At 39.8% G+C, this 19,248-nt stretch overlaps 1 protein-coding gene and 1 non-coding gene across 2 annotated transcripts; both read left to right on the plus strand.

The window, feature by feature from the left end:
- Nucleotides 1-5,988: 5,988 nt before the first annotated feature.
- Nucleotides 5,989-6,528, plus strand: LOC149222592 (uncharacterized). Its single transcript, XM_089387638.1, has one exon. The coding sequence runs from the start codon at nucleotides 5,989-5,991 to the stop codon at nucleotides 6,526-6,528; it is 540 nt and encodes a 179-aa protein (XP_089243764.1).
- Nucleotides 6,529-15,634: 9,106 nt separating this feature from the next.
- LOC149222593 (U1 spliceosomal RNA) lies at nucleotides 15,635-15,794 on the plus strand. The gene has a single exon (XR_016249747.1). It is a non-coding gene; the product is annotated as a U1 spliceosomal RNA (small nuclear RNA).
- The last annotated feature ends 3,454 nt before the right edge of the window (nucleotides 15,795-19,248 follow it).

Genomic DNA, 19,248 nt, shown 5'->3' on the forward strand with positions numbered 1-19,248 from the left:
GGCTCTTACTCTAAGAATTCATGATTGAAACAAGTCGTTTAGTGCGCAAGTTGATGCCACAAATAGTGTTGTTTGTGCCATCCTACCTCAAACCGAGGAGGGAAATATTGGCATCCACATCGTTATGTCAATAAAAAAATGAATAAGGCAGAAAGGAACTATTTGACGATACAGAGAGGTGGCCTTGGAACATCACTCTCTCTGCATGAGTTATAACATTACATCTCGTGGCACTCTTTTATTGTCCATGCGTATCAAGTTACACCGATTTACCTTGTGAACAAGTGAGTGCATCATGACCACCTTTGCATGTGGCTCTTGCTCTTCCAAGAATTCAACTTTCAAATTCTCGCACAGACGTGTAAGTTTTGCCGCAACCTAGACCACTTGCTAAGAATGAACTCGAGAGAAGAACCAACGATATAGATGATGGAATTCCATGTGCACATGTAGTCCAAGTCAAATATTTCGTAGAGGATCTAGTCTAGATTTCATTCTTTCGTGATAGCCAAGTAAGCTTAGACATGCAATAACATAAGACATGTGCGTCGTTTTGAATGTTGTTTGCTACACATTGACTCATGGAAACCTGTACAATTGGGAGCGAATGATACCTTGAGGAGATGTGTCCCTGGTCATGAAAGTTGGGCATCAACAAATGAGCACATGGTGAGGTTTCGGGCGGACATTACCGGACCTCCATAACTTTCTCGTACAAGCTCCGATTGAGGCTATTCTTGCGCCATTGGAAAGGTATTGGCGTGTATATTATGGAATATGGGCACATAGTAAGGTCAGGACCACAAAAGGTGTTCATTTAAGGCATGAAAATGGCTCTAGAAGTTCTTTGACTTGAAATTTTTCGAAATGGGACCACCCGTAAAAATGGTCTCGCGTGTTGATTCTTCCACTTCTCCCACTCTGAAAGCATCAAGATGGATGGAAATTAATATAATGATCCAAACCATATCACCCATGTAATAACGTGGTAGCCTAATCTGCACAGAGATTGCATGCCCTTTTTTTTCCTCTGTGACTTCTTAGGGAAACCTAAAGGATGCTTCCTCACATTTGTCGACGACTTCCTTAGTAACCTCGTTGCATGGACTAGTACACCTCGCCCAAGGGGATTCACACTGAGCACCTGCTGGCACAATACTACCTGAATGCCCAAAAAAATTTGTGACAACTGGTCGAGTTAATCCCCTCGGTTACAAAGACTATAGAACTTGTGTAGGTACTTGACGTAATTCTCAAGGAGTGGGTAGATCTCTATAGAGATATGAGACCCCATTATAACCCTTCTACCATAGCCACCAGTTGAGACATGGGCAATCGAGTTTTATTGGTCCATTTTTTAAGAGAGGACGATGATTGACGTAAAAAGTAGAACTATGACATGAACAAAGCGAGTAGAAATGGAGCTACTTTTGGGACTATATCACAAAGACAACAAGTAGGTTTATTTATGAGAATATTATTATAAGGTTTTGATGCCCCTTGTTAATAATATGTTATCAAGGGACCCACTTTTAAGTCATACCACTAAGATATTAATGCAAGAATTCATCACTCAACATATAAAGAGCTCTCTTTGCCACCCTCGGGCCGAAGAAGTAGCAGCGTCTTCCAACGAGATTTCGATGAAGAACCTGACCAAAATTTGAAACATCAGCAGGGATAAATAGGATGACAAAGGCTTGAGATTGTTAAGAGCGTGTAGGAAAACCCACAAGAACAAGCATGCCATATCCCATTTAAAATTACGCGAGGACAAAAAGCAGTGGCACTCAATGCCTCCGACAACAAAAAATGCATGCGTGCTTAAACTTGACAGACGGTAGAACTATGACATGAACAAAGCGGGTAGAAATGGAACTAGTTTGGGACTATATCACAGAGACAACAAGTAGGTTTATTTATAAGAATATCATTATAAGGTTTTGATGCCCCTTGTTACGTCGTAAGGCGTTTCCCTCTAAAATTAACTCCCTTCTTATGCCACTTGTAGAATTTTGAGTCATTGATTTTCATGTTAGACGATAGAAATAGTTTCAGCCATCAGATTGATTGAAAACTGTTATTTATCGGTTACAATTTGTTACCCAATGGCCTCAGCCATCCTTTGAAAAACTTTCTAGCTCGGTTATGGAAAAAACCACAAGCTTGATTATGGCTTACACGGCAAGACGGAGTGAAATATCTTTATCAGACACAGGGCAGGGGATAAACAATAAAAAAGGCAGTAGCAGGTCAAAGGATTAAGACTCCTGAGAAGCATGGGTAGTAGAAATGCAGAAGTGAACTTACATTTCCCTGTGGGATTCAGATTCTTACCTACAGAGGAAGAGCTCGTGGTCCATTGCTTGTGCAAGAAAGCGACCTCGCAGTCACGCCATGTTCAAATAATAGCAAATGTGGACCTCTACAAATATGATCCATGGCAACTTCCAAGTAATTTTTCAAGTAATAGTAGATGTTAACCTCTGCAAATATGATTCATGGAAGCTTCCAAGTAATTTTTCATTTTTCCTCTGTAAGCTTTGTAGCCCAATTCCTGGAATGTGTAAATAGAAATAATTCAGGGCTTACTGAAGAGCTTGTTCTGTTCTTTTATTGTTTACAAAGAAAGCCCTGTTGGATAGAAGGAATTATACTTCTTCACTCCCCGGATAGAAAGTACCAAAATGGGTCAAGGCCTTATAGGGTGGCTGGTTCTGGATACTAGAAAGTTGTTGGTTCTTATAAGCCCATCACTGCTAAAGGAGGAAAGAAAAGAGTAGGCGTGCCACATAAAAAATTCTCTCGTCTTCTATTTTGGGAAGGCACCCAAAGACTCAAAGACCAATTTGCTCATGCACAAATACCGTCTTGCTGATCTTAATAGGCCTGCAAGCAAGAAATGCAAGGAAGAAAGGCAACTTAAGAGTAATTTATTCTGGTTAGACATGGTTCTTTTTTTGGAGACATGTGTTCGGATTTTGTTCCATACTAATATGTTCTCTCTTCATTTCTTCCATGTCTCGTAATTCGTAATATGGCCACGGGCAATAAAGATATTGAGGTTGAATTACACTTATTTTTATGTTTACTTTAAAGAATATTTTAGAATCTAATAGATAGATATAGAATGGATTACACCACAAAATCAAGTGAAATATCTTTATCAGACACAGGACAGGGGATAAACATTAAAAAAGGCAGTAGCAGGTCAAAGAATAAAGACTCCCGAGAAGCATGGGCAGTAGAATTGCAGAAGCGAACTTAGATAATGCCTCAGGGATTTAGATTCTTCCCTACAGAGGAAGAGCTGGTAGTGCATTACTTGTGCAAGAAAGCAACCTCGCAGTCACTCCCTCTTCAAGTAATAGCAGATGTGGACCTATAAAAATATGATCCATGGACTCAAAGACCAATTTGCTCATGCACGAATACCGTCCTGCTTATCTTAATAGGCCTACAAGCAAGAAAGGATGCTTAAGAGTAATTTATTCTGGTTAGACATGGTTCTTTTCATGGAGACATGTGTTCGGATTTTGTTCCATACTAATATTTCCTCTCCTCTTTTCTTCCCTGTCTCGTAATATGGCCTTGGGCAATAAAGATATTGAGGTTGAATTACGCTTACTTTTATATTTTTATTTTTACTGTAAATTTCAAAAATATTTTAGAATTTTATAGATAGATATAAAATGGATTGCACCACAAAATCAAGTGAAATATCTTTAACAGGCACAGGACAGGGGATAAACATTAAAAACAGGTAGTAGCAGGTAAAAGAATCGAGACTCTTGAGAAGCATTGGTAGTAGAAATGCAGAAGCGAACTTATATAATTGCTCCTGGATTCAGATTCTTCCCTATAGAGGGAGAGCTGGTAGTGCATTACTTGTGCAAGAAAGCAACCTCTCAGACGCTCCCTGTTCAAGTAATAGCAGATGTGGACCTCTAAAAATATGATCCATGGCATCTTCGAGGTAATTTTTCGTTTTTGTTCTTTAAGATTTGTAGCCCAATTCCTGGAATGTGTGCTTACTGAAGAGCTTGTTCTATTCTTTCATTGTTTACAGAGAAAAGGCAGCTTAAGAGTAATTTATTCTGGTTAGACATGGTTCTTTTCTTGGAGACATGTGTTTGGATTTTGTTCCATACCAATATTTCCTCTCCTCGTTTCTTCCCTGTCTCGTAATATGGCCATGGGAAATAAAATTATTGAGGTTGAATTACACTTATTTTTATTTTTACTGTAAATTTCAAGGATATCTTAGAATCTTATAAACAGATATAGAATGGATTGCACCACAAAATCAAGTAAAATATCTTTATCAGACACACAACAGGGGATAAACGTTAAAAAAGGCAGTAGTAGGTCGAAGAATCGAGACTCCTGAGAAGCATGGGCAGTGGAAATGCAAAAGCGAACTTATATAATGTCGTGTTTAACAAAATATTTATGTTTTCTTTTGGTTAATTCTTAACCTGTTTCATAGGAAAATGATACTTATGTATCAATCCACAAATTAGAGTAGTTATTATATAGCGTCAATTATAATAAGCATGGAAATATAATTAAGGAAGCCATATAAATTATATTTTTCAAGCTGCTAAAATTAAAGAAATTTGTTATAACTTATTTAAAATGACCATAGATAATTAAATCTTGGTTGATTTTGCAAATTATTAATCTAGATTTGTGAATTATTAATAGTATCCATGGGAAAAACAATAACAACAAAAATAAAAGTAAAAATATTTATAATTAAGTAATATATATATATATATATATATGAGATTTAAAAAAATAAATTAGAACGAACAATATAATAAATTAACAGAATCACATTAATAAATGTGGTTGATATACTAATCATTATTATTGTTAATTATAATTTTTATTATAATAAAAAAAATGTTTTGTTTTTTTTGTTTTTGTTTTTTGTTTTTAAATATTTTTTTACCATTAATAATAATTTTTCAAATTATAAATTGAAATTGGTCTCTCCTGATTAAAGAGGGGGTCAAGAGCTATTTTGTGGGCAAAGGATTCTTCGTATTCGTCTTCGAAAACCCGGACGATAGAAGTCTAATCTTCAGAAATGGCCCTTATTTTATGGGACCGCAAGCCCTGTATCTAAACAAATGGTCCCCTGATTTTGTTCTCTCCCAGGACGTTCCCTCCGCTGTCCCGGTTTGGGTGTGACTTCCCCATTTGCCCCTCCACTGCTGGAACCAAAAAACCTTCCAGATCATTGGTAACGCTCTTGGAAAGTACATAGACCAAGCTGCAAGAAAAGACCAGTACTCATGTGCCCGAATCTGTGTAGAAGTCGATCTAGAAGAGGGTTTGCCTGAAGCAATTAAGCTCACTGTGGCTGGGTGGACACACGTCCAGGAACTGGATTACGAACAGCTCCCTTTCAAATGCAGACACTACCATGGTCACGGTCATTTTGCAAAGCACTGCAAGAAAAAGGCAGAGGAGCAGGCAGACAAAATAAACGAGGAACAATGGACAGTAGTCCAAAAACCTGCCCACCAGAAAATGGGAAATGGCAAAGGGTACACCTCCGGAGCTCCAGGCAGTTCCAAGACCAATCAAGAAAAGGATTCAACCCTGAACGTCTAAGGAAAAACTCAGATCAACCAAGCAGGCTCGATCCAGGAAAATCAAGAACACATAGAAGTCCCTCCTCCCAACAAAGAAGGGGAAGAAGATATACAGGTTGAGGCCTCACAAGGTAGCCCCTCCAACCCATCTTATGCTGAAGTAACAAGGAAAAAACCAGTAGATAGCTCGGGTTCCTTAGAGGATGAAGCCTTCGAGCGTCCCACCAAAAGTGCAGGCAGGAAATCCCGCAAAGAACTAAGGGAAGAGGAGGCTGAACGACTCAAAGTTCAAGGGAGCCAGTCCACCATAGAAATGTCCATTGGAAGAAACACCAGACCAAGGCCTTCTAAGGGAGGCCCTATCCCCCCCCTCAAGTAAATTATGAAGCTCGCCTCTTGGAACTGCAGAGGATTGGGGAACGCCTCTAAAAGTGAAGCAGTCATGGACCTCCTGAAAATAGAACCCTCAGACATCCTCATGCTCCAAGAGACGAAGATAGAAGGGCGAGCTCTTCTATACATCAGCAAGTCAAAATGGAAGAAAAGCACAGGCAAAGTAGTAAGTTCAAGGGGATCTTCCGGAGGGCTGGCAACTCTTTGGACAGAAGATTTATTTTTGCTAAAAAAATCTCATGAAACCCAGCACTGGATCTTCACGGAGCTGACACATTGTGCAAGTAAGTTGTCTATCTCTCTATTTAATCTTTATGTCCCTGTCACATACTCTGAAAAACGAGAATGCTGGAACTCCCTCTCAGCATTTTTAGAACATCATAATCCAAGTAATATTATCATAGCAGGTGATCTCAATATAGTCTTGAAATCAAAAGAGAAAAGGGGCGGCTCCAACAGCAGAGATCCTATGCTGGCCTTTGTGGAAGAACTCTCTCAGCAATGGGACCTTTTAGACTTGGTCCAATAATAGATCTGGGCTGGACCATATTTCTGCTCGCCTGGATCGATTTCTGGTCCAAGGCTCCCTTATGATGAATAAAAAGATAATCAAGACCAAAATACTACCTAAGCTGACCTCTGATCACAAGCCGATCCAGCTACTCCTTGAAGATGAAGAAGATCTAGGCCCTCTACCATTCCGCTTCAGTCCCTTATGGATTGAGAGAGAAGGCTTTACCGATACTGTAAAAGAAGCCCGGGCCAAATCCTTCTCAGGGTCCTCTAGTTTTGTTTGGGAGCAAAAACTTAAGGCCACAAAACAAGCTCTGAAGGAGTGGATAAGGAAACCAGTCCCTACTCCAACCAGCGTAAGGAAAGAAGCAGTGTATGCTTTGGAGACCCTGCAAACAGATATGGAAAGCAAAGAGATTACAGCGGATCTTTTGGAACAACAAATAAAGGCTCAATGCTCAACCTACCGATCCTTCCAAAAAGAAGAAGAATATTGGAGAATCAAATCCAGCAGTCTGTGGCTAAAAGCAGGGGATCGGAACACCTCCTTCTTCCACAGACAATATAGAGCCCGACTGTCCAGGAACCACATATCAGAAATAAAGACAACAGAGGGCCATGTCAGCAAAGGCTTCACCCAAGTCAAAGCTGCTACGGATAGCCACTTCAGGAATCTATATAGTGAGGGAACTCAGGCCTCCGAGGAGGAAACAACAGATTTCCTCTCGAACATTCCTCATCTAATCAGATCTGAAGACAATGCTGCCCTTACCAGCGAGGTAACAGAGGAGGAAATCATCAAAGTTATCTGGTCCATGGAATCAGATAAGGCTCCGGGGCCAGACGGATTCACGATTCATTTCTATAAAGCCTGCTGGAATATCTTCAAAATAGATCTCCAAAAAATGATAAAGGGGTTCATGAGAAAAGCTAAGATCGGTGGAGGAACCAACTCCACTTACCTAGCATTAATCCCCAAAGATTCCAATCCGGAAACATTTGCTAGATTCAGACCCATATCGCTTTGTAACTCATCTTATAAAATTCTGGCCAAACTGTTAGCAAACAGGATCAAGCCTCTGCTTAAAAGGTTGATCTCCAGTCCCCAAGGTGGTTTCGTGGAAGGCAGGCATATCCTCAACAATGTCATTCAAGTCCATGAGACAATCCACTCCAGCAAAAAGTGAAAAGAGAAAGGTATGTTGATTAAATTAGATATGGCGAACGTGTTTGACAGAGTTAATCGCTCTTTCCTCATCAAGGTTCTCCTATCCTTCGGCTTCTCTCCCCATTTTGTCCAGCTTATAAATGCTTGCATCGATAACCCATGGATCGCCCACCTAGTCAATGGTCGCCCCTCCAATTTTTTCCAAGCCCGAAGAGGCATCAGGTAGGGATGCCCTCTCTCTCCCTTCCTGTATATCTTAATGGCCGACTCCCTCAGTAGAAAACTCACAGCTGAAAGAATTTCTGGCTCCCTCCCTGGTCTCAAACCCTCCTCAGATGTCGCTCCTCTGAATCATGCGCTCTTTGCAGATGACTCACTTCTCCTCGGAGGTGCGTCCCCCAGAATTGCCAAAGCCTTTGACTCGGTCCTAAAAAGCTACTATAGAGTTTCAGGAGCACTAGTCAATGAGAGAAAGAGTGAAATTTACAGCTGGAACACAGGTCAACAAGAGCTCATAAGCATCTCGAACCTCCTGGGATTCAGAGGACATGCTCGTTGGGATCGGATTAAATATCTGGGTCTCCCTATCACAAATGGAGCCAACAGAAGGTCGCTATGGACAGATATCATATGTAAAATCAAAACAAAAATAGCAGCCTGGGGTGGCTTCTGGTTAACTAAAGGAGGCAAAGTCATTTTAATCAAGTCACTGTTGTCCGCGCTCCCAATTTATCAAGCCGCATTCTTACTGGCCCCCATAAATGTTATGGAGCAGATATCTAAACTTTTAAGAGACTTTTTATGGCAAGGAGGGAAAGGTAACGAAAGAAAATTGCATTTATCTAATTGGGATCTGGCCAAAAGGCCGATCGCAGAGGGTGGCCTCCAAATTCGAGATCCCTCCCTTGTTAATCTGGCGTTCGGAGGAAAGCTCCTCTGGAAAATGGCACACGAGCCCAACCATCCAATCAGCACTACACTGTTGTCAAAATACGCCCACAATTCGTCCTTCAGAAACCTGCAATTCGATCCCTCTGTTAATAGCACGCACGTCTGGAGACTCTGCTGTAAAAGCAGTATTTTCTTTAAAAAAATCCTGTACAGAGTGTCGGGCAATGGCAAGTGTATTAAATTGTGGCAGGACAGAATAATGGGGAGTGATCCTTTGGAGGGGAATGAGGATATCGCCGACATCAGATATTGGTTGATATGCGCATGCATAAACAGTTTATACGATCTTTCGATTTGGGATCACCGGGGAGAATGGGCCAGCTGGGACTTCCATGGCGTCCTTGCTTGGTTAACGCCCTAAAATATCTGCTTGCCGAACAGCTGGAAGGCTCCACACCTGAAAACCGTTATACGAAAGACAACTGGGCTTGGGGACAGTCAGGCACATACACCGCAGCAGCTGGATATAAAGCTCTTCAGGACCCGAAGAACAACAGTCGCTCTCCGGCCTTTTGGAAACTAGTCTGGGACAATCTAGCTCTCCCTAAAGTGAATTTCTTTTTCTGGACGCTGGTGCACAAAAAACTTCTTACAGGAGACAATCTAGAGAAAAGGAACATTGCAGGGCCTCGTAGGTGTGAGCTATGCAGAAGCAACCTTGAAACTACCCAACACTTATTTCTGGATTTCAATTTCACTAAGGAAGTATGGGGTCTCATTCTTTTGGATCTGCAGATTCCTGCTTTCCCTCATAGCACTGTTGCTGAACTGTTCGCCTCTTGGAGAAATTTCTATCCTCATAGCATCCCCACCAAATCCTTCTGGCGTAAAGTTTGGAAAGTAATTCCCAAATTTGTTTGTTCGCAGCTATGGCTGGCCCGTAATGATCAAATCTTTAATGGAAATCGACACTCCCCTCTTCAGGTCGCAGTTAAAGCTAAAGCATTCCTCTTGGAAGTTGCCCAACAACAGTTCTTCAAAGAAGATCCATTGCTCCTTCCTGACGAAAGGAGATGGCTTTGCCCCCTTGAACCTTCTCCTCGTAAGTTCCTCCTCACTCCTCAAACAACAAATCCTGAATGGCGAATAAGAGATCCCGAGGACCTTTTCATAAACTGGTGGAGATCCAAAAATCTCACCACAATCTTCTTTGATGGGGCCTCCAAAGGAAACCCCGGGAACGCTGGTGCTGGAGGGGTCATTTACTCTTCGGATGGGAATTCAAGAGACTGCTTCTACTGGGGTTTAGGCTAGAAAACCAACAATCAGGCAGAGATTTTTGGTCTCCTCAAAGCTTGTCTTATAGCAAGAGAAAAGGGGGTTAAAGACCTCCAAGTCTTTGGAGACTCAGAGATTATAATAAAAAAATTAAACACGGAGGATCTCTTCATCAATGCTAGTCTCAATAAAATTCTGGGCAGATTGAAAAGAGTTCTTCAAGAATTCACCTCCCACAAGTTCTACCACATTCTTAGAAATCTGAATGGCGAAGCGGACCAGATGGCAAACAAAGGATGCTCCCTCATGAAAGGGCAGCTATTTATAAATGACGATAATTTCTTTCAAATTCCTTGAAAATGCTGTAAATCAAAAGCTGAATATGCTGGCTATTTTCTTTGTAACTGGGGCTGCCTTGGCAAAGACCACTCCTATCTTTTTCAAATAAATAAAATTCATAACCGTTACAGTTAAAAATAATAATAATAATAATAATTATTCAAATTATTATGTAACATAGAAACTTAAAATATTTTTGAAAAAAAATGATATTTATTAAGAAAATAATATACAATATTTCTTATAATATTTTTTCTAAATGCAATGTCCATAAGCATAAAATCTCAGTTTGAAACATCTATAGGCAAGGAGGAATTACCGTTGCTTTGAAAATAAATTTGATAAATTTGATTTTTACTTATAATCTTAGTTTATTACCATTATATATATATATATATATATATATATATATATATATATTGAGATTAATATTAATTATTTTTATTTATGATTATAATAATTAAGTAATTAGTTATTATAAGTAATCATGGCCATAGTTGACCATGGACGCCTATAGTGGATGGGCACGAGTAGGCATAACCACCATTTCAATGGTGACGATAATAAAGTCATGGTTAACTATAGAGACAAAATAGTTGAAATATGGTTGAAATCAACCATGGTCCAATGTCGCATTGTCACAAAGATTGTCTCGATATGAAAATCAATCATGGCCAACCATGGTCAAACGTCATATTGTGACAAAGATTGTGTCAATATAAAAATCAACCATGGTCAACTGTGTTTATTTTAGAGTTTATAATATTTATCTTAGGGTCTCATATTACTGGGTCAAGTGTGGTCAGCCATGGTTCATTATTGTTAACCATGGTCGACCATGGTTAGCCATGGTCCAACGTTGTAGGGTTTATAATATTTATCTTAGGGTCCCATGTTACTGGGTCAAGTGTAGTCAACCATGGTTCATTATTGTTAACCATGGTCGACCATGGTTAGCCATGGTCCAACGTTGTATTGTGACAAAGATTATTTTAATATGAAAATCAGTGATGGTGAACCATGGTCCGACCTCGTATTGTGAAAAAGATTGTCTCAATCCCTCGGGTTCTAATATCAAAATATGAAAAATATTGTCTCAATCCCTTGGGTTTATTAATCCAAGGGTTCAAATTCCTAGGGTATAATATTATTCACATGGTTTATAATAGTAATCCTAAGGTTTAATATAAATCCCTTGTGTCTATAATCATGGTCAACCATGGTCCAATGTGAAGAAGAAGACTAGTTGCCTGTTCCAACGTCTCATTGTGACAAAGATTGTTTCAATATGAAAATCAACCATGGTCAATCATAGATCTAAAGGCTTTAGGAAGATATGCAAATATAAACATAGATCTATCTTAAGTCCTGATCCACCAAATTGCACCAATTGGGTAGTCGAATTGGCTTGGGAGTAAAACCAATTTGCTGTTATGTTGCATGCGGAATCTTAGTTTTTTTTTCATTCATTTACAACCAAAGTTCTAATTTTGGCTTATAATTTGAGATTTCTAGTCGTTGTTTCAAACTGTATGTGTTTGAGGAAGATAAAGGAGTTCCCTAAAACAAAAACAAAAAAGTCTTAGACTTGTAGGTAGGATAATGCCCTACAAAAAAATATATTTCCTTTTCCGAATTGTTGGAGAAATTCAAAATTTATTTACAAAATCGTTATAGTCCTTTGTACACACATGTTTTAAACTATAAAAGAATTTCTTTGTACCGTTGTCTAGCACGAGGAAGTGATCAAGAATGAATATGGACGAATTGTACCAAAACAACCTTAGGTGGCAAATCAAGATCTATTTCTTCAACAAAGGACTCATGATTTGTTTTCTTCAACATAAGACTCATGATTTGTAAGGCTCAAGGAGGCAGTAAGATTTCATTATAGCTTGGTCCTTCTATTTTTTTGGTCTTTCAACAGTTGTCAAAGAAGCAATAATGAGTGTTATATGCTATATATTGCCTTACAAGCATTAGTTAGTGTTATATGTTATCTATTGCCTTACATAGGAATCATGATTTGTTTTCTACAACATAAGATTCGTGATTTCTAAGGCCCAAGGAAGCAGTAAGATTTCATTATATCACAGTCCTTGCCTTTTCTTGATATTTTTTTGTCTTTCAACAGTTGCCAAAGAAGCATTAATTAGTGTTATATTCTATCTATTGCCTTACGGCGTTTCCTTTGCAACATATGGTGCAAGTGCTAGTTAATAATATGTTATCAAGGGTGTTATGAAACCAGCTCACAAAAAGATAGAAAAGAGAGATGAACGCCTTGGAATTCAGCCTCTTCGAGGGGGCAACCTCCTTTACATTACACAAATGAACAATTCTTGGATGATACAAATGACAAGACCTCCTTTCTATATATAGGAGTCTAAGGGGTCATAATATAATCGGAGCCGACATAACAATAATAATGTAAGGGCACAACAATAACAATAGTGGGCTTCTATGGGGCACATTAGTAACAGTATGGGGACTGCATGGGTACATCAATATAATAACGGGGTTGTACAAATAACAATAGGGGGTTACACTAGTAGTACAGGGCCTAACAAAGGGACCCACTTTTAAATAATACCATTAAGATATTAATGCAAGAATTCATCATTCAACATATAAAGAGCTCTCTCTGTCACCCTTAGGCCAAAGGAGTAGCAGCGTCTTCCAACGAGATTTCGATGAAGAGGGCGACCAAAATTTGAAACATCAGCAGGGATAAATAGGATGACAAAGACTTGAGATTCTTAAGAGCATATGGGAAAACCCACAAGAACAAACATGCCATATCCCATTTCAAATTACGCAAGGACAAAAAGCAGTGGCACTCGATGCCTCCGACAACAAAAAATACACGTGTGCTTAAACTTGACATGATGGCGCCTATGGAAGATAGACCAATAGATATTACGACTTCACAACATGCATTACAATGCCTATAAAAACAACAGACGCACCGAAATCTCGCCGTGATCAAATATAAGAAATGAGCAATTCAAGAATGGAGACCTTGTACCAATATATGGCAGTAAAACTAAGGGTAAGATGAGAAAATTGGAAATCACTAGACTTGGAACTTATATTGTCAAAGACATCAGAGCTAATTGCCTCGTCCAAATAGAAACACCCATTCGCATTCTTCGAGCGATGTTAGTCATCTCGCCGCTTCATTCCATTTTGAGCTAAAACCAAATTGTCCCGTAGCGTGCGAAGAATGGCTTCTTTGGTTTGGTGTGAAGCGTGAAGTCAACTTTTTGTAGCTAGGGTTTGCCTGGTAAATAGGAAGCCACTGCTAGGAGTTTTGGGCCATAGGCAGCAACACATGGCGTCATTTAGGTAGCACCGTGATGAGAGGTATTACGCCACAATTCTGTAAGGGGTGGCCATCATTCTCATTGGTGTTGCCCTTTCGAGGCAAAGCATCTCAAACAAGTTTCCACGCACTTATTGACCACCTCTATCTGGCTATCAATTTGGGGATGACGACCAGTGCTCACTTTCAATTGAGTACCCTAAAGTTTAAACGAATCTTGCTTGAAATTGTTGGTGAGTGCGGGATCTCGATTCAATGCAATGGAAAGTGTGATGGCATGCAACTTAAACATTGGGTCCACGGAAACATGAGTAACCACAGAAGGTGTAAATGGGTCTGATAGGGTACAAAAGTGAGCACATTTGCAAACGTGGTCGAGGAACACCATGGTGACATATTGGTTGTCTGTTTTCAGAAGGTCCACTGTGAATTCCATGGAAATGTCGGTCCTGATGGTGGTTGATATTGCTAGTGGCGGTGGCACTTCTTCACCATCTCACCCTTGTTCCTTTAACAAGCACCACATGTAGGTACAAAATCCTAGATGTGTGTTTTCAAGCCTTCCCGCAAGGAAGAGCGCGTAGTCGATTTGTAGGTACGCTGAAAGCCAAAGTGCCCGTGGTGGGAGATGAACACAACTCCTCTAAGACGGGCATTGTTTTAAAGCACAATTTTGAATCAAAAGAATGCACGCTTTATGCTTCAAGGTATCTTGTTGCCGCGTGTAGCCCTAAGGGGGATTGGGATTCTCCTAAAGCACTTGGATGAATTGAACCGCCATGTCAATATCGAGCCATTCTTGACAAGCGTTGATGAGGCAATCAAGTACTGTAAGGATAGGGCAAAGAGAGATCCTTTCTCCTCATATGTCTGCAAATAAAGCAGATGCCTCGTTGCCTTTGTTGCATATGATCTCATAATCATACCGATGCATCTTAGTGACCCATCTGTGTTTCTCCAAGGATGGTAACCTATCGTCGAGAAAATACTTCAAACTATGACGATGATCTCGATTTGGAAGCAACTCCATATAAGATATGGGTGTCAAGTCTCGACTACGCGAAAGATGGCCATCATCTCTTTTCTCATAGGTGGACTTGCCCACGTTTTTGTCAATTGCATCAACATAGCGCCCACACCCCTACCTGATGCACCACATTCCAAGCGCAATTGGGCACTAGTAAAGTGGGTGCATTGCACATGGCTTCCTTTGAAGCTGAAAAGGCCCACTCGACAACATCGTTCCATACAAAAGGCACTTGTTTTTAAAGCCGGAAAGGCCTGTTCGACAACATCATTCCAAAGTTACCGACAATATCTTACACGTAGCCGCAACAATTATTCCGTACGTGGACGCATATCCACAATGGTAAGAACAAGCATCGAGCAAGGTTTGAACCTCAATGAAGGCCATGTTACCTACCCAGTTTCACTAACGGGTATCAACAACGGCGATAATAAGAGGGATGAAATTAACGAATTGAGGGTGCACCATGTTACCTACCCACTTTCAGTAATGGAGATGAACAACAAAAAGAATAATAAGGATGGAATTAACAAATTGAGGGTGAATATCAACAGCAAGAGTAATGTAAGGATGAAATTAAGGAATTGTGAGTGAATATCATCATCAACAACAAGAATGATATAAGGATGGAATTAACCAATTGGGCGTGAATATGATCAACAAGAAGAATAATAGAAGCGTTAACGAATTGTGAGTGAATATGATCAACGACAACAAGAATGATATCAGGATGGAATTAACGAATTGTGAGTGAATATGATCAACAACAACAAGAATGATGTAAGGATGGAATTAACAAATTGGGCGTGAATATGATCAACGAGAAGAATAATATAAAGATGAAATTAACAAATTGAGCGTGAAGAAAAATATAAAGATGAAATTATCAACAAGAGCAATAAGAATAAGGATGAAATTCTTCATTCAACACCACCAATAGTAATAAGGATGAAATTAAGCAATTGAGTGTGTATTTTTTAATTATGGATTAAGACATTATTGTATGGTGGATATATATATATCCCACATTCAAAGTGGGGATGCACGGAAGGAAAGGAGGGGGTATAGAGGGGTAAGATGGAAATGTTCAAAACATACTTACCTGGGCGGGGTCAATCGATGATCAAGAAGGTCGATGGCCTAGGAAGACCACTTCCATTGCACTTGGGAGGGGGGTTTACCTAGCATCTCCCATCGAGGAGAGTGCACGTCATAATTTGTGGCAGCGGAGGCTCGCGTTCGCGCGGCCTCCACACAAAAAGTAAAATCAAATCAAGTTAACTGCAACTACGGGAGCTTCTTTAAATCTAACAGTCTGTAATTCCAGTTAAATTAATTAGTATCCGCAGCTCCGCTTTAAATCAAACTATTTGTAAATCCTAGCAGTCTGTAATTCCAGTTGAATTAATTAGCATCCGCAGCTCTGCTTTAAATCAAACTATTTGTAAATCCAGTTGAATAAATTACCGGAATCAAATCAAGTTAACTGCAACTACGGGAGCTTCTTTAAATCTAACAGTCTGTAATTCCAGTTAAATTAATTAGTATCCGCAGCTCTGCTTTAAATCAAACTATTTGTAAATCCTAGCAGTCTGTAATTCCAGTTGAATTAATTAGCATCCGCAGCTCTGCTTTAAATCAAACTATTTGTAAATCCAGTTGAATAAATTACCGGAGGTCTTACTTCATGATTGATTACATACAAAGTCGAGAGACGACCGGAGTGCTCTGCTGCTGCGAGGCGAGAGGTTGAATAAATTACCGGAGGTCTTACTTCATGATTGATTACATACATAGTTGAGAGACGAGCGGAGTGCTCTGCTGCTGCTGCGAGGCGAGAGGAGAGGGATGCTACGCGATTCCGTGCTAATCTTCTTCTTCCTGTTTGCGAGGCGAGAGGAGAGGGATGCTACGCGATTCCGTGCTAATCTTCTTCTTCCTGTTTGTTTGCTGATGCCATTCCCTTTCACAGATTGATATTGGTGCTAGTCTTCTTGTTACTGCTGTTTGTTTGCAGCTGCCATTCCCTTTCACAGATTGATATTGGTGGTGCTAATCTTCTTGTTACTGCTGTTTGTTTGCAGCTGCCATTCCCTTTCACAGATTGATATTGGTGGTGCTAATCTTCTTGTTACTGTTTGTTTGCAGCTGCCATTCCCTTTCACAGATTGATATTGGTGGTGCTAATCTTTTTGTTACTGTTTTGTTTGTTGTTCAGATGCTATTCCTTTCGCAGATTGATATTGGTGCTAATCTTCTTGTTACTGTTTCACCTTTCACAGGTTGATATTGGTGTTCCAACATATATAATAAACCCCACACCACACACGCCATTGATAGATTGACTGTCCACAACTCCAATTTCCTAAATTACAAGCTTGTCTTCAATATTACTCCATACACCTCACGCTCAACTGAACTTTTTATTCCGGTTTATGAAGTCTACTTTTTCGGCTCTCACCTGAGAGAGAGAGAGATCCTGGTTTGGTTCATGTCCCAGCAGTAGCAGTGGAATTTATATTTGTCAAACGTTTTCACTGTATACGGCAAACGTTTCTTTCTTTCTTGTAGTTGGATATTCATGATGTGTTTGTTGTGTCGTATTAAGGGGACACTGTGTTTGTGCTGCTTTTCCTTTTTCAAGGGAAAGAAACAAAAAAAAAAAATGGTATATTTGCTATTTCAAATAGAAATTTGAATATAAATGGTATATATTTACTATATGAAAAGAGAAATTTGAATATACAATGCTGCAATGGGCCTGAGCATTGAGGAAAAGATCTTTGTCAATATCAAAGCCTGACCAACAAAAGGAAAAGAGGGGGGAAGGCTACAAAGCCCAATTACTACATACATAAAAAGAATTGTCATGCACGCCCTGGTTGCGAAACTTGGCACTTTTCACTAGTGAGTTGGGCTGGGCCAACCACTGCCACTCTTTGTACTTGGGCAGCGCATGAGTTTGCACACGGCTGGCCCCTTTCTATCTCCACTGTAAATATTATTTCAAGTTTAAGAGTAAAGGGGAGAAGTGTTTTGGGAGTTGCCCCCTCCTGTCGCAAATACTTGTGTTCATATTGTTTTTTACGATATCGCAGACTGTTAATGAGTGTTATTCCGCTGCTTGTACTGAAGTTAGAGTATCACATAATTGTATAATTGTTGAATGAAATAATTGAATATAATAACACTTGAATGAAAAATTGGCTAATTGTTGAAGCGAATGAGAAGTTAGGTGCAGTCTGGGTTAGAGTAGTTGTACAACTGCGATGAAACATCACCGGTGGCGCACGTCGCCCACAGTGATCATAAGGCATCACAGCGTGGGGCCGTGACAAAAAGGATTTGTATCCAACACAATCAATAAACATCTCCTTAATCGCACATGAACATCATCACCATCCAACTATTTGCTACAAGAATACGTGAAGAAGACAGAGGAAAAAAATGCTCCCATTTCCCCGAACAATTTAATATAGAAGAGTTATCGATCACTGCAAAAGCGTTGGATTAGGTGTTTGCCTTGCTGTAAGAGCCTTTAAAAGGAACATCTCTTTTTATTATTGTAAAGACATTTGCAAAATAAATTATCTTGGTTGGAGTTGAACCCGTGTCTCTCAGATGAGAGATGAGTATCCCAGTCAACTAAAATACAACAAAGAAAACATTGAAATATAACTGGAAGTAATTCCAAAGACGATTTAGTTTTAGATTCAAAAAATTTGGGAATTTTTTAATTTGTTTGCATCGATAGTTTAATAAATTAGTCGCTTGAATTTGTTCAAGGCAATGCAACCCAAATATCGAGCTTGTGTTTGTCATTGAAAAACAAAAGGTGTATATTGGCAAATATCCAAAGCCATCCTTTTATCTACCCTCAACTTTGTGGTGATGGATGATATCCATTCTACATATTGTATTATTCCTGTGGTCTGCATCGATAATTCCAGAGTATCTTCTATTTTCTCCACCCTCCCCTCATTGGGTGCTAGTCATGCTGATAGGGATTTCGCTGGTCATTTGGGGGTCGACGACACTTATATCCGGGAAGGGTATTGCTCTCCTTCAGTGTATCCACCCACTTTGATGCTTCAATTTGGTTCCATTAGTGGACAACAGCCGCCTACTAATTCGATGGGGCGTGATATTGAACTTTTGAAATTAAACCCGGCACTTGATTTGGAGCCTCTTGCCATCCACTCGAAAGTGTCGCCATCAGATGGGGTGACTGTGAGCCCCCACTCTAGACTGAATTTTACTATTATAAAGAAGCGACGGGTGAAGCATAAAGCAGATGGTATTTGGGGGTTGCTCCTACAGGTGTCTCTTTAAATTTTTGGAGGGGTCAAATCCTACCTTCCCATCTTCTTGTGTGAATTCACCCACTCGGGATCTTAGAGATCTCAAGCTCGTCAGTAAACTTTCGATATGAAAATCTTGTCACTGAATATTCGGGGTCTGGGAAGCTCCGTTAAACGACAATGCCTGGAATATTTTATTAAATTCCATCATCCTTTTATCATTCTTTTGCAGGAGACCATGATGCCTGGCCTTTACTCTTAAAAAAGTGTCATGGGTGGAGGGTTTATGCTACAGATGCTTTGGGACAATCGGGGGGTTTGGATGTGTTATGGGATCCTTGGGTTGTTAACTTCTTGGCCTATAAATGTTTTGCAGGTATTTTACTATCCGGGTTTGCCAAGGATGC

The sequence above is a fragment of the Pinus tabuliformis genome, chromosome Q, assembly GCF_031772625.1.
Source record: "Pinus tabuliformis cultivar Carrire ecotype Pingquan chromosome Q, CPIR1, whole genome shotgun sequence".
Classification (NCBI taxonomy): domain Eukaryota; kingdom Viridiplantae; phylum Streptophyta; class Pinopsida; order Pinales; family Pinaceae; genus Pinus; species Pinus tabuliformis.